Genomic DNA, 26,351 nt, shown 5'->3' with positions numbered 1-26,351 from the left:
TCCTTCCCCTCTGTTTTTGTAGTGTGTGAATGTCCTAAGAATTCAAAAGCCAATATGTAGTGAGAGCTTCACCTTTTCAATTTGCTTACCAGAATTTGGTAGCTCTGACCTGTAGTGATGGATGTAGTTGTGATACAGCAACATAAGGAACAACATGAACTTTTTATAGAAAACACCTTGTTCTTAGTCCAGAACTCTTAATCTATTACTTGTCTGCTTTCAAAAGCACAAAGGTTTATGTCCTTCCTAAATACTTCAACTAATTAGTATAAATGTACATCATCCATTACAAAATACTAACATGTCATGTTGAGTCTGTTTTGACCTTAGGAACAAAAGGTATTTGAATGAAGAAATCTTTTAAGTCTGAATGTAGATCAAACGTATTTCCATTAATGTAAAAATGGGTTTCTGTTATTTGGATGAATTCCAAATATCCTGCCACATGCAGGCTTTATGTGATAGGAAAACAACAGGGCTGAATTATTATCTCTAGGTAATTCCTTGAGGCTGTTACTTGCTTGACATTGTCTTTTCTATTACTCTCCTTAGTAGAATCAGATAATTTTGAGAAAACAAATCTGCACGACTGCTTTCAAATTCATCCCACTGAGATATCCTTAAGGTATTACAGCAGCATCAATGATCCCAGTGCACATACAAAGTGAATCCTTGTATTTTTCTCAGTCTAATGTCAATATGCAACACTCATGAGAAACAAAGCAGGTTGGGAAAAAAATAATTGTCAGAATTTCTAGCTCCCTTCAGATATATGCCTACTTTCAAGTCAGACATTTATCACCAGCTACTACAGAGCATTTATCATCAGCTGCCACAGAGCACTACCTGAGAATACAATGGATCCTCCAAACCACAGAGCAGGAGCTGCCTGTGGCAGCAGCTGGCAAATACTGAGCTCCTAATGGCTTGCACTGTACTACTGCACAGACCATCCATAGGAGGCTTTAGGCTCACAGAAGACAAGTAGCAGCATATGGCACATGCACAGCCACACAACAGCTCTTCATAAAAGGAACTGCTTTTAGGATCAGGCAGAGCTAGTGTTTGGTGTTTTGGATAGAATAAGCCCTACTGCAGCTGGCAGTGACCACTTAAAAACCAAGTTCCAGTAGATTGTCATCACCAAACTGATTCACAGTCATTCCAGATTTCTCTGCAACAAACTCTTCCTAGCAACTAAAGAAGGGAGAGGGAATTAATATTAAAATATGCAGTGGTGATAATCCTCCTCCCTCTCTCTGTGTCAAACTCCCAGAGAATACAACTTCAGACACTGCTTCCCTACAGCCATATGACCCAATTTTCCAATGCTGAAACTGCTGATTATTAAATTACATGCACAATTATTAAATATGCCACTTAGAAATAGGAAGTATAAATCCTTTCCAAGCTAAACCATGTTTAAGACTCTTCAAATTTTCCTTTTCTTATGGAGACTGTAATTCTATTCTAGAAAGCCTTTCAAATAAAAAACCCGTAGGTAAAACTGACATTCAAACTCTCCAAGGACATCCTGTTAAGGTAAACAGGAAAGCACATAAGGAACAGAGAATTCCAAAATGACTACTAATAAAAAATGATAGCAATAGAATGCCACGACCAAGGATTTTCTTTTTAAGCTTTTGAAAAAGTAGGAAATTCAAGGCTACAATTACAGAATACCAAAGTTAGCTTTCCTTTCAAAAGAAGTTGCATAATACAAAAAAATACTATGAAGCAGGTAGTTCATTATCAGGACATACAAATAATTGTGGCAGGATTTCCAAGAAACATGCAGCTATTCTGGTACATTCAGTGTGTGCACACTTCGTGTCTGAGGTGCAGATTTATACACATACATGACAAAATCATCCAAGATGACAGAGAACTATTTATCCAGTTCATGAGGTTTCCTTATTTTTACTGCTGTGGTTACACAAGCCTAACTTTCATGAAATGGCTAAGTTAAACCTGTTGAGTAAATAATTTACATTGATTATTCAAAAGTTTGTACAATTCCTGGAGTAGCAGAGCCTGATGGAATGAGCAGCTTGGTCTGCAGTAATTAAAGAGGGTGTGAAGTTCCTGGTTTGGGTGTTGAGCAGCTCCTGCAGCCCTCTTGCAAGACAACTTTATTTTAACATTTTGAAGGATGCTGATTTGGTAACTTTTAACTGTAGCCTAACATCTTACACTCAACAGCTTCCTCCTTGTTTTACAGGCTTAAGATCAGGTTGAAAAATTGTGTTGAAAAAGGTGAAAGGCTTAAGAAAAAAACCAAAGCATTCCCCACTAGTCAACATCAACAACTCATCTCTTATTGGTCAACTAGGGAGAAATTTATGATTTAAACACTTGGAAATTTGGCCCTCAATCCTTTAAAAGGCTAAGATCAACAATGACCCTTACACTTAGGAGTCTAAATAAACTGGCCAGATATTCAGAATGCTGAGCATATAAGGTTCGTACTGATTTCAAATTTCCAGACCTTCTGACGGCAAAGAAAACTTTCACAGACTATCATCTTTCCTGAGTTTACATAAACAGCCTAAATGAATAACCAAAGAAGCATGTAGAATTTCTCCCACTTCATCCCCAATGAGTTTTCATGCTGGAGGTTAATGATTACAATGACCTTTCAGAATGGTGACTGATTCTGAAACAACCACTCAATTACTATGCTGCATCTACTCGGCTGGATAGATAAACATTTTTACTTTTCACACCAGTTGTAGCATGCAACCTGAGAATGTGCTGGATCAAATCCTCCATGAGCAGCACAGCAAGAGTGGAACCCTGCAGGGACAGGAGCCACAATGATGGAGTGAAATTCTGCCACTGTGCCCCTTGGTATACAAACACAGCAACACTGTTGGAGAGCACAGCAGCGTGGGGAAGACTCCCTGACCAGGAGATGAAAGACACAGGGGAAGGAGATGTGCAGGTGATAGTAAGTTTTTTTCCTAAATGTACTAAAGACAGAATTGCTGAACTGAAAGTTGAACTCTCCTGTGCTCCTGGGCAAAACCAGGGGAAGGAGAACAGAATGGAAAGTCATGCAACCACCTTCTCCTTTCTCTGAGAGGGATGTGCAAGAGTGTGTGTGTGTCTGTGTCTGCATGTGTGTGTGTGTGTGTGTGTGTGTGTGTGTGTGTGTGTGTGTGTATGTGTGTGTGCAAAGGAGAAGCAGCAATCTTTTGAGAATAGAAGCTGAAGATAGCAAATCTGGCAGCTTCCAAGTGTTTGGGAAGAAGCCAGGAAAAAAAGATTTGGGAAATGAGGCATGCAGCTGTTGAGCAGCCATGAATAAATTCAGCTATAAGATAAAAGTACTGTGACAGACTTGTGGGGTCCATTTTCTTAATCAAGGATATCTTCATGAGAAAAAACATTCATGCAAAAGGAAGAGAAAGCAAGATTTTAGCTTGACTGGGACCAGGAAGGGCTTACAAACATTCTTACCACTGTAGAAAGAGATTAACAAAGAGGAAGGCAAGGGAGGTCTGATGAACTGAACTGAATGCAGGGGAAGTTTCTGGAGCAAATAAGTAATTTTGACATATGGTGTTCCAAAAATAACATTTTCCAGAATGACAGGAACAAGGAGTGTACTTTGGAGCTAGAGAAAGAAAAATCAGGAGCGGTTTCAACAAAGAAACAAGCCCTGAATCAAAAGCTTGCATCAGTGTCATAAGTGCCTCAAGGTCTGTGCTTCCAAGGCTCTCTGTCCTGTAACTCCTTGACACAAAATAGGAAAGCTGAGCTTTCACAAAGAAACAGGCAATTTCAGAATAGTAACCAAAACATTACAGAGTTACGCTACACTTTAGATTAATTTTTACCAAGAGGTACAAAATTCATGCTCTTGCATCTTGCTTGTAGCACAGAAGAACTCCACAATCTTTAAAACAGCTTAAAACATTTTCCACACAGGAAGAACCCATACACTAACAATGAGGGAAAGAAAGCAAGAAAACCTTTTGACAACCTGAAAAGGTAACTAATATTTATCTTACAAATAGCAGTCATTATGAGGTAAAAGATAAAAATATCAATAGGAAAGCAGTATAAGAGCAAAAAAGTTCTTTCAAAAATTAATCAAGTTACACTAATTTAGGCTTACTGTGATATAGGAATACTTGATCAAATTCACATGCAAGGAGCACATGGCAATTTTTTTCCTTACCTGCTTTCACAGTCAAGTGTTGAAATTCCTTTGGTATAGTTTTGAGAGTAGTGCTTACTTTAACAGCTTAAGAAAAAAAAAAGAAAAAAGAAAAGATAATTACTTTAAGTATGTGTGAGTAAAACCTAGAAGTATCAGGTCTGAGAAAGGAACACCTAAACTGGTATTAGACCTCTTATACCACCAAACATGCTTGAAAAGTAGCCAAATACCCTCAGAAAACTGAAGTACTCAAACAAGTAACAATTTCCAAGAGCACAAAAGTCAAGACCAGAAAGAAAGACCTATGCTCAAATTCCCAAATAATCTCAAATTTTGAGAATTTGTGGAGTTGAGTGCTTATTTCCCTTCCACATTCCCCTTCACATCCTTTCTAATGGAGTTTTTAATGCACCATCGTGTGTTTTGATGAACTGTGACACTCAGTGTTAAATGACCACTTGGAATGAAATCTCTCCTCTAGGATGAGCCTGCTTTAAACCTGGTTAAACCAGATGTCCCTCCCAACCTTACATGCTCTATGATCTGCCTTTATCAACCAAAACATGTGGGAAAAGTTTTGGGTCTTGTAACCCAGTTCAGTTTACATTATCTTCCAAATTTAACTTCATTATAACCAAAGTGAAGTTAATTTACTTGGATACTTTTGAAAATGCAGGAAAATGTGTTTCTACTGCCCTGAACTGCAGGTTCTTGACTTCTCTCATTTAGGAGAGTGATCTGCTCTCATGTTTGTCAGAATAGTAATAAAAGGTAGAACAAAAATTCTTTGGCTGAAAAGGTAGCAATCTGTGCCATAAATACAGCATATCTTCAGCCCTGAAGGAGGACTGCGTGTCTCAAAACAGGTTCCCATGTGACTTAACATGTCAGCTACAAAAATCAAAGCACAACTTCATCATCTGAACAGGGAAAAAATATTCCCTTCGTAAGAAGTAAATCTTCCCTAGACAATTCACAGCAATAACCTTCAAGGTTCAAGTCCTTCTCTGGTTCATGATACATTTTACAACAAAACAAACCTTGTCAACAAAACACTGGTTTCTTAGAATATGCTGATGTGTCAAAATGTTTTACAAACACACACCAACCTTTGACAAACCTTCTTTGAAAAGGGGACATTGGGAATCTGTCAAACTCTGTCACACCTGAGTGTGGAAGGTGAATCAGGAATGTGGACTACCTGGTCTCACAGCTCTGATGCAACCTTAACGTGTGGACATCTGGGAGGCCAAAATATTTTTTATTTTAATTCATACATAATCTGCAGCTCTGAGAATCAGGCAACAGAACACCCACAACCCTTACTTGCTGTCCCTCCGTTTCTACAACAGAGGGACAGCAAGTAAGAATTAGGAAAAGGGAATATAAAAGGGAATGAATGGCTGTGTAATGATCCAGTGCCAGTTCTGGAAGTCATAAAAGCTACTGCAGTAAAAAAGAGAAAGATCAATTTCACATGACTTGCTGCTGATGGATGTCTATTGAAATGAATGAATCAATAAATTTTTTCAGTCCAATTTGACTAAAACGTTCATGATTATTTTTTTCAAATAGGAGTAAATACTGATTTTGAAGTGTTGGTGTTTCTTGCAAAAAAGGAAATTGAAAATTTGGCACAGTGTAATCTTTACTCTTGAAAAATTCCTGATAACAATTAAAATTTTGTTTAAGTACGAAGCACAACATTAATTGCCTTAGGGCTAGACATATTTTAGAAGGTGTATTTCATATCATTCACATATGATAGAACTAATTTTGAAGTAAACCCTTCCATTTATTTGTCTTCAACTCAGCTGCGGTGAGCTTTCTCTTTAAATCTTTAGCAACACACAGCCAGTTTAGAAATTAAACACACCCTGCAAACATAGGGGCTTACTAAAAACACACATAATTTAACCCCTAATGGAAAAAAGTTACTTATTTGAATACCTTGTTTGTCATCTTTCTTTCCATCTTGTAATAGGGCAGAGTTGTCAGGTACCTCTTCAGCTGATGACTTCTAAAGATAGAAGATTTGTTCCACAGTCAAATTTTTAAGGATACAGATCAACACAAATAATGGTGACATTTGCTCTTGCACCACAATTTCTTTGCTAGATACAGAAGAACAGAAAACCTATAGGAAGACAATATAACTCTACTTTTCAAGGTACAGCAGCTCCACACCAGAAATCAGTTAAAGGAGCACTTCAACAGTGAACAATAGAAGGAGGTAAGGACTGTGTGTAAGGAGAGACTTCTCCCAACAGAGCCATATATAACACCTGTGTAAGGGTAGATGAAAGCTTCTCCAGTCTCCATGAGAAAAGTCTCTCTAACCAAAACTCCAGCTGTACTGCAGAGCCTGATGGTTATGCTTTAAAGGCTCCTGGCTGATGTGGCTGAACCTTGAACTACTCTTTTCTTTCAAGTTGCAGTCACAGAGATGGGAGAAACAAATTTCATTAGCAAGTCTGTTGGAGGCCCATTCAGCCTTTGATAGGAAAACAGGGAATTTCTCCCCAATCTTATTCCTTGATTTTCTGTTATTTCAGCAGCAACTTATAGACAATGATTGTTCTTGGAGCTTCTGCTGGAACAAATTCTACCTCTGTTATCTGTAAGAACAAGAATACTCTCTGCAACCAAATATTCAAGTATCAGAAACCCTAAACTTCTGTAAATATTAAGTGATGCTGTTTTTTGCCCAGGGAGTATGGAAGAGGTTTGACCTGAAAATGTCCTGAAATAAATTTGGCCTAAACAAATGAATTAAGAAACCTAGATTTCAAAGACATTTTTAAAAGACCACAAAAATCTCAACTCAGTTCAGAAAGGAAAACTCCACAGTAAAGGTCAGTGAGATTTGTTTTATAAAGTTTCTGAGGAATGGAATACCCGAGTACTTCTGAGAGAGCAACACAGCAAAAATATGGCTGGAGGACTCTGAAAATGTATGAACAAAACATTTCACACCCTGACACTCAAGTGAAGAACCTGAGACCACAGACCTAACTTTAATTCATGGAATGATTTTCAGAGGTTTCAATGAACTGTGAGCATGACATTTCTGAGGGAGCCCAGAGAAATCCCAGCCAGTCATTTTATGCATGTTTTAACTTTAGGATTTTGGCAGTGAGAAAACTTGCAGAAAAGAACCAAAGGAGAATGGGAGACAAAAAACTTGAGGAAAAAAAACCAAACTGAAGACAAAACTTTCTTGGTAAACAGAAATCAGTCACCCATGTCACTCCCAAGCATGATATCAGCAGCCTTGGTGTGTTTTTCAAGTTTAACAGAGCCTAGCATGCAGGTGACATGTCTCCTGCCATTATTTTCTTTATGAATGCATTCAGGAACTGCTTCTATTTTATTGCAGTATTGTAATTCAGCAGTCACAGTAAAAACAGGCATCTGAAATGAAATTAAATAGCCTGAATGGATGATAAGTGGAAATTTAAAAAGACATGGAGGTAATGCATAACAGATTGCATTGCTAATATAATATTTTTAATCTAGTGATCAAGTAGCTAAAGTATAATTCCTCTAGTAGCCAAGATACAAATGAAATTGCAACAGTGAATTGCTGCACTTCCCACTGAGGGACATGAATAGAAGATGAATAACTGACCTTCCAAATGATATTAATTCAGTGTATTAATTCTGAGTGTAAAAACATAAGCTGAACAAAAAAAAAAATCAAGTCAAAATTATTCTCAAGTCCCTTTTGAGGAGATTTTTAAATCCATTAATCTTGGACAACATAAACTGAAGCTTTTAAATTATGCATATGAAAGATACATAATATTTGCTTACATTTCAAATATAATTTAATTCTATATTATATCTGTATCTTCATTTATATGTTAGGTTGCAAGCCACCCAAAATAAGGTCATAAGCAAGGGATTTGGTGATTCTGATAAAGGACCTGCCCATGCTGCCAACATGCCAGCACCCTGCACTACCAGATCTGCAGTGCTGCTTCCGAAGCCCAGCGTGGCTGCTGTGCTTTGGCCAAGCTGCTGTAGGATGAGCAACACCTCCCAGGGATACAACATGTATTTCAACAGTTCCAGAAGATACACTGGGTGCTCAGCCTGCTGCAGCATTGCCCAAAGTGAACACTGTACTCCATAGAAGCTTAGGAGATTCTGTTTGGTGGTACCACTACCGAGATGGATTTGATGAGGGAGCAGCTGCGTTCTGACCCAGGGACTCCCCAGAGCAAGGCACTGGAAGGAAATAGCTGGAGAACAGCCTTGCTGAGCTGCCATGACACACTATTATTTTTAAACTTGGAAGAGTGTCAGAAGGGCTGGTTCTTGCAGTCAGTCTGCCACTTGATTTACTACCTTAACACTAAACCTTCAAATCCCACAGCACATATATTGAGAGTTGCAATATTCAGGCACAACTCAGTGGCCATGATTAGTTTAGCTCTATAGAATCTTTAAAAGTTTGGAATTTTAACCTCAGTATTAAACTCTTCTCCTAAATTCAGTTTTGCTTGCAGAAGACTTCATGACATCATACAATGGTTGGGTTTGGAAGGGATCTCTGGATATCTAGTCCAAAGGCCCTGTTCCATCCAAACAAACCTGCTGTGTTCAGCTGTGGGCCCCTCACTGCAAGGAAGGACATTGGCGTGTGTTCAAGTAAGAGCGATGGAGCTGGTGGAGGGTCTGGAGCACAGGAGGAGTGCCTGAGGGAGCTGGGGTTGTTTATCCTGGAGAAAAGGATGCTCAGGGATGACTTTATCGCTCTTTTACAACTATCTGAAAGAAGGTAGTGCTGGGCTAATAGTTGGAATTGATGATCTTGGAAGTCTTTTCCAAACTACATGATTTTATGATTCTAGGTCTGTGCTGAAGCCTCATATTTTCAGCCAATTCAGACTGAGCAGATACTTCACCTGAACATGGCCCATGTGCTCCACTGCAGACACCTTGCAGGACACCAGCAGGCAGAGCCTATTTCTTTGAAGATTCCAGCATCTCACAAGTCCCTCAGTGACTACTGTGAACTCTGATGTGGGAGTATCTCTTGAAAAGCCTGTCAGCCCTTTCCATACACAGAAAAAAATGGCTGAGCTGGGGGTTTGAAATGGCTTAATAAGAAGCTTAGAGACTCCTAAAGTCCTCTTGGAGACTCCCAGTCCTGCTGCTCACATAGCACAGTCTCTGTGAAGCTGGTGCAGCCCCTCCCCTCTGCAAGGTAAGGACCCAGCTTACACCTTCTCACCTCTGCCCGACTCAAGTCCCGAGTCTGCTGACCGCTTGGCAAGGGCTCAGAATAAGAGTCAAACAGTGCACAACAGGGCTTCAAACAAGCTGCAGGGAAAAGAAAAAGAAAAGAAAAAAGTAAAAACCCCAAACCAACAGAAAAACAATCCAAAGCCAAACACAGAGACACACCAAGTCTTTGGTTAATACATACTTTTTACAAACCTGTTCTAGCATAATTTTGCTTTTCATTTCTACACCTCAGACCTAATCCATAAAACATGGATGACAAACACCATTAAGAAAATCTTGTATCTTGCATCTTAAGTAAGTCAGTGTCATAAAAGGGATAGTTTGTATAATTTCTGTTGTATAAATAATCATGAAATTTGGAAGAAATATTTTCTTCTCCCAGTCCAGTATCAACTATCTTATAGTTTCTATCTTATTCTCTTCGCAATGTTCAAGGTACTTACATTACCTTTAGCTGCAATTTTGACTTTTTGAGTATTGAAAAGTATAGAAGAATCTACATTATACTCTAAAATTGAAGACCAGCAGAAAGCAAAGCACTAAACATTGTGGATGCTGTAGTACATACCACCTTCAACTAAACAACATTAGAGAGCAAGGGGGAAAAAAAGGGGGAAAAAAAAAACTAACTTCTCACAGGAATATTCACAAAAAGCGAATTTCTATCCCACAAGCTCAGGTCCTTCTGCTGGTATCACTCTGGGATTAGCTCCTCTGAGATAAATCTGTCTTATGAGCTGGAAAACATCTTTTTTTAAAGATCAATATATTAAAAGGCAGAACAACCGCATTTCTAGTTTTTGGCTAGCATTTATTTTATCTCAATAAATTATGCTCTTGGAAATCTGTCTTAATTTACAATACAGTGGGTTACAAACAGGGCAAATAGCTCTTGAGATTTTGCAAATTAGTTTTAATAAAAAGTTTCCAAAAAGAAGGTGGTGGGTCAAATTGTCAATGGAGCTGTGCCAGAATAGCATTTGGACCAGTTGTGCTTGTAGTTTATGGTACAAGCCATAAAACTAGCAAGATTAATGCATTCTTAAATGCTTTTTTGCTACAAGTAATTTTATTTGAAGGTTTAACAGCACTCTTATCAGATGCAAATACTTGAATTGAACCAAATTATGCCTCAATCTGAAACTAATGCAGCAACCTAATGAAAAACTGTATTCTTCTTTGGAGTCCTAAGAAGCCAAAAAATCTGAAAAACATGTCTAAATTTTACAGAGATCAAATTATGAAAACATGAATACACAGGATTTCTCTTGAAAATTGCTTTTGACATTTTAGGTAACTGTATGAGGAACTGTCATTTTTGTCAATGCTCTTATTTCAGAAGTAATACAACCAGGGCTCTATGCTTTTCTGTGATTCACAGTTTCACAGTGTGTTGAGATGTTCTGCTTTTCATTAATGCAAGTCTTTCAAAAGACAGATTTATGAATCCTGACCAGATAGCAGAATGAGCATGAGACATTTTCAGACCCTCAGATTAACCAGAATTAGTTCATTAGCTGGGGTATTTAAAGGACCCACAAGAAACAATTAGTCCTTTCACCTCTTCCATGAAGATTTGCTTGAAATGCTTCATCTCATGCAACAGCATGAAACAATAAACATCTAAAAAAATGGTAGAACTAAGTGCTGAAAGGAGCAAATAGGGAAAAAGAGGACTCCCAGGGAACAACTGCAGCTTACCATGCTATTTCTCCCATTCACATAATGATTCCCTGCTACTAGAGAAAGTTATTTCCATTGCAGTTTCACCTGAAAAGGTTCAATGTGAAGACACACCAAAAAGAATCTGCATGGATGAGTTTACAAGCCAATTTATCATGAGACCAGGCATGAAAGCAGTGGTGAACAAAGTGGTGGAAAAGGGTAGTTGTAATTATGACAGGGGAACGTAATCAGAGAGACTAAAAGTGATGAAGATTTGGAAGTGCATGTTTTCCAGAGCTTATTGCTTTGGATATGAATATAGTGGATTACAGGGAACACGACTCCACCAAAAATTATTTCGCCAATCTGATACAGGGTCAACATTTAATTCTCCTAACTGCAGCTTGATTTGTTCTTTTCCTGCCTTTTAATATATTCAGTGTCATCAAATTTAATGGAGATTTTATTAGGTCTTAAATATTATCCCTTAGCACTGTAATTATCATCTGTGATTTATCCTCCTTGCCCTCAAGAGTCATGCACATTTTTAGATGTAACAGTATATATTTCAACATTCATTTATGATTAAAAGAGACATAACTGAAGAGAGCAAATGAAAGGGCAGGTCTTTCACTGCACATTGTTACTGAAGTATGTTGTATTTTGGATTAATTTATCTTTGTGCTACACAAATTCTTGTAATCCTGTCATTAATGCAAACTACCCACAGAAGAACCTGTGGATTACATAAAATAAATTACAAAAAAATTCAACCTTTGATATAACCAGTATCTCCATCTAAAAAAATACACTAGCATCTTAAGTTCTAATGCAGTCCAGTATCATTTTTAACAAATCTTCAAGATATAGATACTTTGAGGAAAAATCATCAAATTTTAAAAGAATTAAAAGCTATATCATAGATTCACAGAATGGTTTGAATTGGGAGAGATTTTAATGATTACCTAGTTCCAACCTCCCTTATCATGGGCAGGGAGACCTACCAGACCAGGTTGCTCTAGGCCTTATCCAACCTGGCCTTGAACACTTTCAGGGGTGGAGCATCCACAGCTGCTCTGGGCTACCTGTTCCAGTGACTCACTGCCCTCACAGTAAACAATCTCTTCCTAAAATCTAACATGAACCTGTCCTCTCTCAGTTTAAACCCACTGCTGGATTCCCTTTGCTTCACAGATATTCATCTGCCTATTCATCTGTCCTGACACCTGAAGCACAATGGAGCAAAGGGGCAGACATTAAGAGGCAGGTAACTGTTCCACTTTGCATCCCTATCTCTATGCTTTGATACATTACTTCTACAGCCAGCACCTCATAAGCACAATTAAAAACACATGTCTTAAATGGAGCTGGAGAATCATTACACAGCACAGAAGCCCATTCCAGGATGGAAGGTGAACCTGTCTTACACACACGTTGGATTTCTGAGATGGCTGCAGGGACATGGCTTGCCCCAGGAGCTTTACCTGCTTGAAGGTACTCGGGCAGCAGTGTCTCTGGCAGTGTCTCAGGCAGCTGGTAGCCATTCTTCCTCGCAACCACAAGGTGGAAAGCAGCACAAAACTCTGGGAGTGTCAGTGCCCCATCGCAATCCACATCACTCAGCTCCCTGTGGGTACAACAGGCACACGTTTTCCAAGGTGTTACCTCAGGGAAACATATGTGTGCCATCACATGGGAGACAAAAATGCAACTCTGAGAAGGGATATTATAACACAAGACAAGCATCTCTGTCATGTACACTTGATCCTGACTTGCACATTTGTCTCAGGGAAGATGAAGCAAGCTGATTTTCTAAAACTGAATTGCCACTTTATTCTTTTTCAGTAAAGTACATTTCTTTACTACATCGTGCCATTGAATATGATGGTATGTGTATATTAGAATGTGAAATACATAATCTATACTTATAGAATCATAGGGGGTTTGGGTTAGAAGAGACCTCAAAGATCATTCCAACTAATTCCATTAGATCATTCCAGATCTAATTCCAACTCCCCTGCCATGGGCAGGGAACCTTCCTCTAGACCTGGTTACACAAAGCCCCATCCAGCCTGGCCAGGAACACTTCCAGGGATGGGAAGTCCACAACCTCTCTAGGCAATCTAAGGCCTCATGACCCTTATAGTAAAGAAGTCCTTCCTAATATCTAATCTAAAATGCCCTCCCTTCAGCTTACAGCCATTTCCCCTTGTCCTAACACTACATGCCCTTGTGAAAAGTCCCCCTCCAGCTCTCCTGTGGACCCTGCTAGGCACTGGAGAGCTGCTGGAAGATCTCCCAGACCTGGTTCTTCAGGCTGAACAGCCCCAAGTGTCTCAGCCCGTTTTCACAGGAGAGGTGCTCCAGCTCTGTGGAGCACCTCTCTGGAGCTGTTCCAACAGCTCCATGCTTTCCTCATGCTGGGGAGCCCAGAGCTGGATAAAGCACTCCAGATGGGGTCCTTGGCAGACCAGAGGTGCAGAATCCTCCCCTTGCCCTGCTGGTCACACCTCTTTTGATGCAGCCCAGGATGTAGCTGACCATCTGAGCAGCAATTAATTGCACATTGTTCCAAGGGTGGAATTAACCTTCCAATATTAGGAAGCACTTTGGCTAATCCATGCAGGATCTTAAAACAGCTCAAGCAGAAAAAGTTAAATATGGACTTTAGCAATGGTTACTTAGGACCATTGAATAACTTTTTAAAAAGGGCAAAATTAATGCTCTTGACAAGTTTAAATATTGTTGTTAACTTCTCACTAAGTGGTTCTCTCTAATTCTAGCACACTTCACAAATACTAAAATTAAACTTCAGAAATTCAAGAACTCAATTTTATAAATTAACTCTTTGCAAAAATTGTAATATTTTATCTCGGACACATGGTCTAAAATAAACATATCATTTCTTACTCTTTGAAAGTAACAAACATTTCTAAAACTATTGAGGTTAGAGTGAGGAGGATTGAAACATCACATGTGTTTAACAGCAACACAACCTGGTAAATCTCACTGGAACAAACTTACAAGCATCTACTAGAAAGGAATACTTTTCTTGAAATTCTGCACAGATAACAACTTGTGTCGGCAATAGAAACAAAATCTGATTTGCTAACATATTAGGTTAATCCATTCTTTTTAAGTAATCTTAAATTTAAATTCCAATATTCACTTCCCCCAGCACTAGGTTTCTTCAGCTGGGCTTTTTTTTATTTTCACAACTGACAATCCGCTTTGAAAAGATTCCAGACATATCCTTTGACCCTGACAGATGTTTAGGCTCTTGCAAGCTTTTCTTCTCATCTCTCTTCATAAAAGCATATATAAAAACAAAATCACTATCAGCATTTCTGATCCATGTTTAAAACTATTTGTTCCTCCTATCAGACATGCAATGATGACAACAAATTACAAAGCACCATGTTGTTGATGAAAATATAATAGAATCCTTGTCAAATTTTATCACATACAGTTCCATCCACAATTGTTTCACAATAAGCTCATTAAAAGTAAGAGCACTCATTCATTAGAAAAGCACTAATGAATTATGTAGTTGTTTAATTAGGCCTCCTCTGACAGAACAGAGACAGAAACATAAAACCAACAACACATCTAAAACATTCCAGAGGTGCTTCTCCTCTGTGTCATTTTATGAAAAATGCCAGTTCTTTGATGCTGCTAACAATACACTTAAGAACAGCTCTCAGCTACGTTGGGGTTCAAACCTTCCCAGTCCTGCTGAGTAGGTGAACATCTCTCCAGAAAACAAGTGTGTCAGGAAGACCACTGACCACCCTGCTGCTTGGGCCTCAAAATGATTCTGGAGATAGGAGCAATAATTATAATTGAAGACACTTTTAAAATTTAACAAGAGCTCTTGAATTAAGCATCTTTTTAAAAAGTGTGATAGGCATCCCCAACAATATTACAGTACTCACCAGATGTGAGAAAGTTCCGGGATGGGCAGCTTTGATTTTGTGAAGAAATTCTTTGCTACAGAACCTGTTGGGAAAGCATGCTTCATCAACCACTGGGAATTAATTCTCCAAATTCTTCCCTTTTACCAGGTCTGCTGTGCCAGAAGCAGACAGTTAATTTATGTCCAAGAGATGCTCAGATTAATCGGATGCTACTATAGATGCTGGACCATTTGTCTCCTTCTGAGTAAAGGACAGAGAAAGCCAGACAGAGCTGTTGACCTCATTTCTCCATTCCCTCCATATGGGAAAAATAAATAAAGGGAAACCTACTTTAGTACTAATAACTCTAACCTGCATAACAAGTATGTTATCAATGAAGAAATAACAGACACAAACGGCCCTGCTTCACCCAGAAGTCATGTGCACAGCAGTAGGGTGCTTTGACAACTGCACTGCTCTCCCAGTGTGCTGCTTCACCCATGACTTTTTCCTGCAGTGAAAATTTTACAGAGGGGGAATAAAAAGAAAAGAAAAAAGAAACTGAAGAAGATTCAGCTAGCACATGGCTCCTGTCCGGCTGCAGGCATCCTCACTCACCCTGCCATAGCAGCCCCTCATACTTCTAGTTAACCAACACACTTCTTCACCATCTTGTATGCACAGGCTGTCAGGGGTACCCTGGAAGCCCTTCCTGGGTACAGGCTACAAATCATAAGGAAACAAAGCACAGACTTCTGGGACAACAATCCTCTTCCCCTTGGGCAACCACTGGGGAAAGAACCAACACTGAACAACCATTTGTTCTTTGAAGCAAACTGCATGAAGGAGACATAATTGAGGTGAAGAACTGCTGAAGCAATAATTTCAGTTAGCAGCAGGTCATTTCTTTAAACTTTTGGCTGGATCAAAGCCTCCTGAACCTCAGTGACACAGCAGGGCTCATTACAACTGCCTCAGTTTAAAACCTGTGACATATTCCATGCCAGACCAACTATCTGTATCTCACAAGCAGCCTCGACCTTCTATTCAGGATGGAAATCTGAGTATGATCTGAGCCATCTCAGTATGCTCTTAACAATACTTCTATCATGTGTGTGCTCTCCAGGATTGTTTCCTTATTACCTAGAGATCAAAATCTCAGCCCCCCAGAACCATAAACCCTCAGGCTTGACTGCCCAGGGCAGTTAACTGCATGCTTCACTGTCATCACATGGACACTGCCACAGTTCTGCTGGATAAGCCAGCACAACCCTCAGGGGTTTTTCAACTCAATATGCACTGCAGGTGTGATCCACAAATACATCAAAAGCAGAGAGCTCATTTTATTTGTTACCAAATTGACAACACTTCTCCCTTAGATGTAATTATTTTTCTAAAATCAGGATACTTAGGAGAAAATTTAAGGGCCACAATATTGATTTTAATAGTCTGCCTTTAAAAAGAAAACATAACCAACTCTTACAAATGCGCTGCCAGAGACAAAAAAGAATTTATTTACTTAACCCTTTTCACCTCCCCTCTTCAGTGTACAGAGTGTTTGGTAAAAAATTACCTGAAATGAAGGCGTTGAGGTCGGGCTGCAGGGACCTGAACTGGTTAATGTAGTAATCTCGCTGCTCCTCCGTTATCCTCCAAGGGTCATCTGAGTACTGGGTGCTGCTGTCCTGCTGCTCCCGCTCCACTGAAAGAGACTGAAGGGAGGGACACTGGCACCAGCCACAGGGAGGGCACCACAAGGGCACTGGGAACCTCAAGAAACCAGACTCACACTTTTCTATGTAGCACAGACAAATTTTCAGAAGACAAGAAGCAGAAATGGCCACACTGATGACCATCCCACTGCTTACCTGTTAAAACTGAGGCTATTACTAGGTATCTTTACCCCTGCAATTAAAGGAAGCTTTCCATGACCAATGGTCAAAGGAAATCTGGCTACTGCTGACCACTAAAAGTCCAAGTCATATTTTATTACCTCTAGATTCATTTTCAGGGTCCTTTTTTTCTGCCATGCATTACAGCCCTGAACTGCACACTGTACACCTCAAATGCATGGAACCAGTAAAGGCCCTATAGCTGCATTTATGCAGCTTTGTGCATGAAAATATATCTTTGCTATGCAACTACATATTTAATCTAGGAATGGTGCTTTAACAATGGAAATATTCCACCTCTGGACCCTCTGCTCATCCCAGTAACTCAGCACTCATTATGCTAAGTCAGGGAGACACATAAGCCCCTAGAGACCCCCTCAAACTTCGATCACTTCCCAAGGTTTAAGCAAAAATCTGCCTTTGGATAAAGGAATATTCTGGAGGAGAAGGGTATTCAACCCATTTACTTCTTCACTCCATCTCTGCTCTCTGATTAACTTTTTTAAGGGAGGTCTGTACCTTCTGCAGGTTGGATGGAGGTATCTACAAGAGGGCTGCCAGTACAGCTGGTGTCTTTGTTAAAATGGAATAAATGAGTATTCAATATTTAAGCTTGTATAATAACAGCCTTTAAAAGGGAGGGCAAGAATGAACAACAATCAGCTGTGAAGCCCTTTCTGTGACATACCTATTTCCCAAGAATCAAATGCAAAACACCAGTTCTGAAATACATCAAAAGATCCCTGAAACAGGCAACATCATAAAGCTGTAAATTAATTTTCATTTCAAAGTGCTACACAAATGCACCCAATTTCATTTTAAGTTAGCACAAATTATGTGACACTACCTGTAGATCTCTTTTGGAGGCTCAGGTGATATTTTATTGTGAGTATGAGGTGCTAAGCACTCAGGAAAAGGCAGAGTCTCTGAGTTTTTCTTATTTAGGAAAATCTCTCACTTAAGAGAGCTTTGCCCTTCCTTAGGGCAAACTAATTGTTTGCACAATAAATGCACAGCAGGCATACGAGAACACAGCAAAGATCTGCTTTTACAACCAGCAGGGAAATATAAGACCCATTTTCACAAAAACAAACAAATGCCCAGAAATTAATATGTTCTGTTTAAGGTGCAATTTAACCAACTGGGGTGGAAAACCAAAATATGCAGAATGTTAGCCATAAATACTGTGCATGTGTTACAGATAGCAATCTAAATCAAGAAGGAATCTGTCTGAAATCTCATGTACTTTCAATGAAAATATTTTACTTCAACTTGCCTATAGTGATTTAATTAATTTCTTTGTTTAGTGTAATTTCTCCATCCCATCAGCTTTTTTTCCTCAAATACCAAAAAAAGCACACTTCAGTCTCTAGTCTAAAAACACCACAGAGAACACTTTTCACTTTCAAAGTGAGAATTTTCTGCTTTTTTAAAAATTTTCTCTATTATTTTGTTACTAGTACTACTAAAGGAAAATATGCAATTCATTACCCGGTTAGGAGTTGAACAGGTGAGTGCAGATTTGGCTCCATAGTTCCCTGAAGATGGTCCATCTTGCTGGTGAGTAGAGTGTCTGACTTCATAAGGAGCTACAATAGAAATTTAAAATTAAATATATAAATGTCAGGATAATAAAAAAATGCTGCTAAGCTAAAGGAAATTATTAAATACCACAAGATCAAGAATGTAGCTTGTGAACATTGTATCTGAGCATCAAAGTCCATTTGGTCAAGCATCTACCAAGTGAACCCACTATCACAGTATCAAAGTCCATTTTGTCTTATGCTACAAAATTCCAGCCACATACTTGTCTTTCCCATTGCACAATTCTTCTTCAGACATTACTGAGACACTGCCACTTATATACTGCTACACAACAGAAATCACTGTTCATCAGGTTTAAATATTCATTTATACAGCCTGTCCATGCATCTATACATTTTATATACTTATAGCCACATTTAGCACAAGAACTATTTTAAGTAAGAAGAAATAATTCATTTGGAGTATAAAAAATATGCTGTGACAATTCTATCAAATAGCAAACTATTACTTCTCAATATATTCTTCCTCTCCCTCCCTAATTTCTGTTGAAAATCAAAATACACAACTCACCACTTTGTGCTATTTGGAGAAAAGTTAGTGAAGAAAAGTAACAATTTCTTCTTCTTTTGCTAAAATAAGTCACTTAGGCTCAACTGCAGCAAATATAGTAAGCAGTGACACAACAACGTATTTAGGAGCAATGTTTTAAAAATAGGGCAAGCATGCCAACAAAAAGGCCAGTCACTTGCAAACCCTTACACAGCTGAGAACTGCTGCCAGCCTATTTAAAATTTACCATTACAAAGTCTACATCAGATAGTCAGAACCATAAAGACTCAAGATGAAAAAGGAGTCCAAGAAATCTTAAAACTTTTGATCCCAAGAAGAGCTTTAAAATTATGCCCCTAACCCCCTTGTTTTCCTAAGGGGTCTTATCCCCTAAACTGGCTTCTGCCCCATTAGCCTCTTATTAAAATCTGAATGTTTTCCCACCTACTCTAATGGCACTAAAATGAGAGACAGAATCATCTATGCAGTGCCTAGTTTTTGTCTGAATTGATGAAGTTACACTGTGGGACTGCATCCACACTCTCATCCTATTATTATTTCTGTTACAAAACCAGAGATTATATTACCCGTTCTTGCAAAGGACAGCTCACTTCCAAACTGAAAATTAATATGCACCTACTGAAATCAGGAGCAGGCTTTTCTTACCCTCTAATGAAACCAAAACCATCATGCACTCTGACAATCCTTGCAGGCTCTCTGCCACTGGGGTATATTGCAGAGCCTTGTCAGAGATTAGGTATTAGCATTTGTGAGCAGTCAGACATAAATCTAATTTAATAGAAAGTGAATAGGAAGACAGGATTGAACAGTCAAATATATTGATCAAATAATTTTTCAAAACATGAGTCTAATTGAATTTTAAAATCGTTAGGCTGATTGTCACTAACATTTAGAATTTGAATACTTCTGACAAGGGGAAAAAAAAAAAGAAAAAAAATATTTTACTACGATGTCCATTGCCATTTTTATCCTACCTCCGTGCTGCTGTTCCAGCCCACTTCTTGCTTTACCATATCCATAACTTAGGGGTATTCTCTGGTAGGTAGAGGGTGAAGCAGGAGGTGAGCAAATTGGAGACATCGGAGGAGACTTGGGTTCCTATTTCAAAAACACACCAACACAAAACACAATCCTGAGACAAAAATTGTAATAAATAACCAAGCAATGCTGCAAAGTGGTCCAAATGTATACAATATGATGGACAAACAAGAAAAAAACACTGCAGCATCCTCAGGCCCTTTATTTCCAAGAAAAGGCTTAAAACGGACAAGACAGGATTTGGTACTGAGCCTTTGAGGGATAAAGCATGCCAGTGCTATAACAAAGCTTTACAATGGTCAGCTCAATGTATTTTACTTCCAAAGATGCCTGAAGTAGTATATGTAGAAGGCTCAATGTGAGTGGATAGCTTTGAATTTACATAGTGTGAGTGCAATCTTTGAGGGAGATCATTTTTCATATTAAAAAAAAAAATACAAAAAATTAAAATACATCTCTGGATCAGTATTTTAAACACTGTGGATTTGTAAGTATCACTGGGTAACTATCCTAAAGCTTCCTCTTCCTTTGATTTACTGAGATTGCTTGAGAAAATGATGTAAGCCTGAAAGGTTTTACTGAATAAAGAGGAAAATATAACACAACACAGATAATTGGAGCCAGGGGTTTGAGGGCAGTGTTCTGCTTGGGTGTCAGTACACAGAGGAGAGGCAGAGATGCTCTTTTTCCTGATCCTGTTATTCCACCTGTGTACCTTGTCATCAGCTCACCCCTGCTGGCTGACCTCGGGCTGGGAACGCCGTTACTGACGCCAGCGCACCCCGTGATAAACGTGGGCACATGTTTTGGGAAGATAAAAGTGCTTCCACCAGGCACGCACAACATGACCTGATACAGTACCAGAGAAGAAGGTATGGAGCCTGGGGAAAATTATGCAAATCAGTTATGAAAATTATACAGCACTGTGAAGCTTCTTGTGTCTGAACAACTGCTCTCTACTCTCCTAAATACAGGCAACAGGAATGTCTCTTGGATGCTTCATTAAATTGGCATGTTTCACTCAGGAAAAAAGAAAATCAGATGTCTTCTGGACTATACCTTGAGGAGATAAAAATGAAAGAAAACTTGGGGGCCTTATGCCACCCAAAAATAGTGGCTCATGATTGCATACCTTCTCTCCAACTGAGTATTTCTAGAGTGACTGAGGACCATTACTCCACTACCATACTGGCCATGGGAAATCACTCACTTTCCTGTTCTCTTTCACAGGAAGATTTCTATTTGCTGCTTTTTCCAATTCCTCTCCACTAAACAGTGCTGGATTAAGTAGGAGGAAAACACTGAAAGAACTTGCACAGAGTATTACGGGGGCTGACAGCTTTATACAAGCTCGTACAGAGAATTTTCTTCAGGGAAGCAACTGGGATGCATCAAAACCAGAACACAGGCATGATGGGGATTATTTGCACATCAGGAGTTCATCTCCTGTCTAGTGTTGGAAAATTGAGTAAGCCCCTGTGAGTGTAATCATTTACAGAATTGAACTGAAAAGGAGGATGCATGATGACATGTTGGCCTGAAGGAGACAAGGCTGTTACCTGCTTGTCCCCTTCATCTGTTCTTTTGTAGGAATTTTTTTCCAAAGTTGCATGTGGAACCTGAAATTTAACTCCATGGAATTCTGCCGGAGTCCCATAACGTACTTCAGTGTCATTTTTCAGCGCCATAAATCGTGGTAGAGGCAATTCTGTATTAAGAGAGAAAAATTCAATTGGGACTACAGAACATAAGAAGCACTTTAAGCAGTATCATCTTGTAAAACCAATGAAGAGTTTATCTATAAAAGACTGCTAGTTATATTTTGTAACATTTTTAAGTGTGGGACTCCTTTGATTATTTTGTGTCTTAATAAAAATGTGAATGTTACACAAAGCTACATTCACTAGCTTTATATATAATCTCTCCATGCAAAGAGAAAGAAATAAGCCTTGAGCATGTTATTAAAGCAAGCAGCAAACTCATTTCCTGCCTTCAAAACCTTGCTTGTAATGAAAAGAATAGTTCTCCACAGAAACTGTGGGACGGAAAAATTAATCAGTCAGGATCACAGTATCCTCAATGCCATCATAAAAGGAACAGATCAAAAATGGTAGGGTTCAGAGATCACACCAAGGCCTAGAGAGACAGCTGTGTCAAAAAGTCCCATGTTGCATCTGCTGTGCTGAGCAAGAGACTGACACTTTGTCACTCTTTAAGACAATTCCCAATTATTTTGCAGAAACACCATTTATTTTTGTGCACAGTCACCCTAAAAGATCAATACAATTAAAATTAACAGAATGCTTGACACCAAGCAAAGCCATTCGTCCATCACCTCTGTAATCTTTTACACCTACAGTTACAACCATGAGAAAAACAAATCTCTTGGAATTTGGTACATGTTACTCACTTCACTCTTAAGGTGCTTATATATATTTTCTAGAGAAAATTTAATTAGCACTGGAATAAGTTTTATTGAAATTTTACTGAAACAGTATGTAAGTAGGATATCAATACAAGGACTCCAAGTACCTGTTTTCACTCAAATTTGTGGATTATTTGCATGTGCTGGACTTGTAAAGCATACAGAGTAAATCTCAGTCCAGGTTTTTAATTTAGTTTTTTGGGAGTTTTTGTTGTTTGGGGTTTTTTTGTTTGGTTAGTTTTTTGGTTTTTTTTTTTTTTTTTTTAAATTAACATCTTTAAAAAGGACAGCAATGCAAGAGAGAGTGCACAAGCTCTTTGTAAGGAAAAATGACAGCCAAAACCAGGCCATTCCTCTTCACCCTTGGTTAAACTCCTGTTCCAGCAAGGCACTGAACCCAGCTGTGCCAGCTGCATCTGACCCCCTGCACTGAGCTCTGCACCACGGGAGCTCAGCTCACACAGGTCATGTGCTTGTCATTCTGGCCTTCCCTCCCTGGGATGGGGCAGACCTGGGAACCCCCTCCCTGTGCCTTGAAATGCACATGAATTTGACATTTCATTGCCCTTATCAGAGCAGAAGCTGTGCTGGGAGCAGTGACCTGAGTGCAGAGCTGTGGGTAGGTGCTGCCTTTCCAGCCCTCTCTCTGATCTTGCAGCTGGCTGCATTGCTCCTCCAGTGGGATGGTGCAAGCACAGCCTCAAGGCACAGCTTGAACGCTGAACGCCCACCCAGGTTATGGGAGCTAAGGGTTCCAACCTGTTCCAGCTCAAGCAAAAAGCCCTATGGTTTGAAGCCCAAGCCCTGTGTTTTGAAGCCCAAGCCCGGCTGAGGCAGAGTTTGGATCACTGAAACAAGAACATTGAGTTCCTTCCAAGTTGCTATCAAGGTTTCACAGCTGAAAGGGACCTGCTTTCTCTCTTTATTGCTTGAGTTAGATAAGACTTTCAAGAAGCTTTCTTCTCCACCAAAAATGGTACATTTATTATTACTGTCAATTCACTGGGAAGAATAAAGCTGTTTTAAAATACACCTAATATACATTTTCACACCTATTCACAGTAAGCACTATGATTTTATCTTCACTGCCCATTTATTTGGGCAGGATTATTTGTGAAAGCAGATGAGTGTTACAATCTGCCCTGAACAGAGGGATTCCCTGACCTGCCCATGTCCCCCACGATGTGCCTCCACCCAAAGCAGCTATCAGCTCTCACTCTGGACAGCTGTCAAGATTAGAGGCTGAAGGTGAGAGAGAAATGCATATCCCACACTGATCATCTGTCGTTCCTGCTTCTTCTTTGCAATGCCTTTTCCAGAGGGAGATGTCATCTCAGATCTCCCATATCTGTAATTCCCTGCAATTTTCCACCACTCACCTGGAGCATGTAATATTACCTTCCACTCTTTCTCTGCTCCTTAAAATTGTTCAGAGAAACAAGAAAGAGTTTACCACCATGGAGAGCTGACAAGCATTAAAGAAAGGGAGAAACAAGTGCGTAGCACTGCAAGCAAAATTCGCTACTTACCATTCTTAATGCTCTCAATCCGTACTGGGAACCCTGACTGTGCTGCTGCAATTAACTTCAAAGCAATATAAAATTGAGCAGGACCAAAATAACCCACACGCTTGGCTCCACATACTTCTGTAATCTGAGAGAGAAGACACACATTGTCAGTTAAATGAATTTTGCTCTTCCAGATGTCAACATCTCCACATAAACAAAGAAAAAAACTTTAAAAACACAAAATGCTTGTTGTATTTGAAGTTTTTTACTATGTGTATTTGTTTCAACTCAGAACATTAGAACACCAGGGACGGGTTGGTAGTTGTTACACTTTTCAGAAGCACTGCTGGTTAATGCTTCTATCCTACAACAAGTTATGGATTTTCATACTATGTAAGATTTTAACAGCAGGAGAAATTAAAAGTTCTTAAGTACCCTATCCAGTAAAAAATTTCCACCAGGAAAATTATACTTACTATTAGCCCTAACAACAACAATTCAGATAATCACTGTAACTGGAACACAAACACAATAAGAGATCCCAGCACACCACTTGGGCAAACACTATTTTGTGAGGAAAATTAACATGGTCTTAGCACTGAAGTTTAAATTCTATGTATACTTCATTACTTGTTTCATTCTGCCACTTTTATGAAGCAAAGAGCACCATGTTCACACACTCAGACAATGCCTGAACAAACAGCAGGTATCAGCAAGTTTTAAGCACAGGCGCCAATTCTCCCATGCCTGGAGATCCCAGTAGTTCACAAACAAACCTCAGACAAGCATTGGGGTTAAAACAAAACTCCATTTGCCCCAGACATAACAGGAAATCTCAAACTGTCTTCCTGAAAATACAGTAGCAATGGCTACTGGCTGGCGAGGTGCAGCCTCTCTGACAGTTCTTATAGGCAAGTGTTGCTTCTGGAAAGTCATGTCTATGGATTGGCTCCCAAGCTACAATAGCATGACAGAAAGAATTAAGTTGCATATAAGCAAACAGCACAAATGAATAGTCTATTTTTTCTGATTTATTTTTATAGGTATATATGCACATACATACATAGTGGAAAAATGACAGGTCAAAAAATAATGAAAAAATCAAATCTTTTGGAATGGTAATTCTTACTAATCAAAGACAACTGTTTTTAAACAAACCTGTTTTTCTCTGGATGTGGCCTCTGCTTTGACCAAATGAGCTCCAGCTACTTTCTCTTCCTACAAGTTTCAGACTTGGTCACAAGACACATCAAATAGTTATTTTTCTCCTACTGCTTCATGAAAAAGGGAGATTGAGTCTCTGTATAAGGACAGTTTCAATTAACCAGAAGCATTTGTCATTCTCTTTCCTCTACTTTTTTCTCTGTTATTGTGCCCTTCTTTTATTCTGCCCTTCCCTCTATCACTGACATTGCTTCTTTTATTTTCCAGTGGGAAAGCAAGGCACTTGGGATGTGCCCAAGATGGATGACTGGGCATACCCGTGGTGCCCCTTCTGAGCTCCAAAGCAGGGTTCTCCCCTAGGTCCTGGATGCTTGCAATTGACTCAGTCCCACTGCCCACACCACTCACTCCTGCATGGACCTTCCCCAGCCAGCAGCCCTGGCTCTGCCTGGTGCAGTGCTGGGGAGCACAGATGACTGGACTGGACTGTGGAGAAGGAATGTGCACAGCAGCTGCACTTCAGACTGCTCCTCATGGGCAAAACCTCCAGGCACGCCAGGATCTGGCAGCTCTGGGGACAATGCTGCTGTGGCACGTATGTGAGAAGCCACCAGCTTATCCAACAGCCTGGGGAGAAGCAGATGGAGAAGGGTCACAACCAAGCTGAAATTCAGTCTGGGTTCACAGCTCTGGTCTGTTAGGGGAAATGTTTGTATAAGACATGCCAGTGCTGAACAGGGCAGTTGGCAAAAGCTGGGCACCCACTGGCAGCCAAGTCCTCCCATGGAGGCTGTGGGTGCTCCACTCTTGTGTGACCCATGGGCAGTGCCAGGCATGGCTCCTGCTGTGGGGCACAAATGGCACACAAAGTCCCTGGCTGTGCCAATAGGGACTTTTCTCCTCCTGGGCTCTTTTCCTGCCATGGCTACACTTCCTGCCCTGCCTATGCTTGCTGACATGGAACACCAGTGTCACCATGATGTGTTTCCTCTCACTGGCTGCTGGAAAAATGCAAAACTGAGCAGCTGGGACTTTCACAGAGATGCTACTACCTTCCCAAAGAATTAATTTTCCATATATTTCTATACTTTGAAATATTAAGGTTGCTGAATGCTGCAAATGTTCTGCTTGCTCTTCATAAGGAAACATGATTATTTTATTCTAAACAAGCAGACTAAAAATTTTTATCAAGGACATCTCACCCCTCAAAAATACAGTGATGTT

The 26,351-nt window shown here is 39.6% G+C and overlaps 1 protein-coding gene across 2 annotated transcripts in view; it reads right to left on the bottom strand.

Annotated features, from left to right (window-relative positions):
• REPS2 (RALBP1 associated Eps domain containing 2) overlaps positions 1-26,351 on the bottom strand; it is a 94,233-nt gene that overhangs the window by 36,338 nt on the left and 31,544 nt on the right. For both annotated transcript variants that reach the window (XM_059839827.1, XM_059839826.1), the window contains exons 2-11: positions 23,985-24,108; positions 21,590-21,738; positions 19,967-20,090; positions 18,369-18,466; positions 16,559-16,697; positions 15,025-15,088; positions 12,574-12,716; positions 9,411-9,499; positions 6,119-6,188; positions 4,187-4,252 (exon numbers count right to left, since the gene is read on the bottom strand). In XM_059839827.1, coding sequence (XP_059695810.1) covers positions 4,187-4,252; positions 6,119-6,188; positions 9,411-9,499; positions 12,574-12,716; positions 15,025-15,088; positions 16,559-16,697; positions 18,369-18,466; positions 19,967-20,090; positions 21,590-21,738; positions 23,985-24,108 — 1,066 coding nt within the window. The remainder of the gene's footprint in view (positions 1-4,186; positions 4,253-6,118; positions 6,189-9,410; positions 9,500-12,573; positions 12,717-15,024; positions 15,089-16,558; positions 16,698-18,368; positions 18,467-19,966; positions 20,091-21,589; positions 21,739-23,984; positions 24,109-26,351) is intronic.

The sequence above is a fragment of the Haemorhous mexicanus genome, chromosome 2, assembly GCF_027477595.1.
Source record: "Haemorhous mexicanus isolate bHaeMex1 chromosome 2, bHaeMex1.pri, whole genome shotgun sequence".
In the NCBI taxonomy this organism is placed as follows: domain Eukaryota; kingdom Metazoa; phylum Chordata; class Aves; order Passeriformes; family Fringillidae; genus Haemorhous; species Haemorhous mexicanus.
This window is presented reverse-complemented; position numbering and strand designations above follow the sequence as displayed.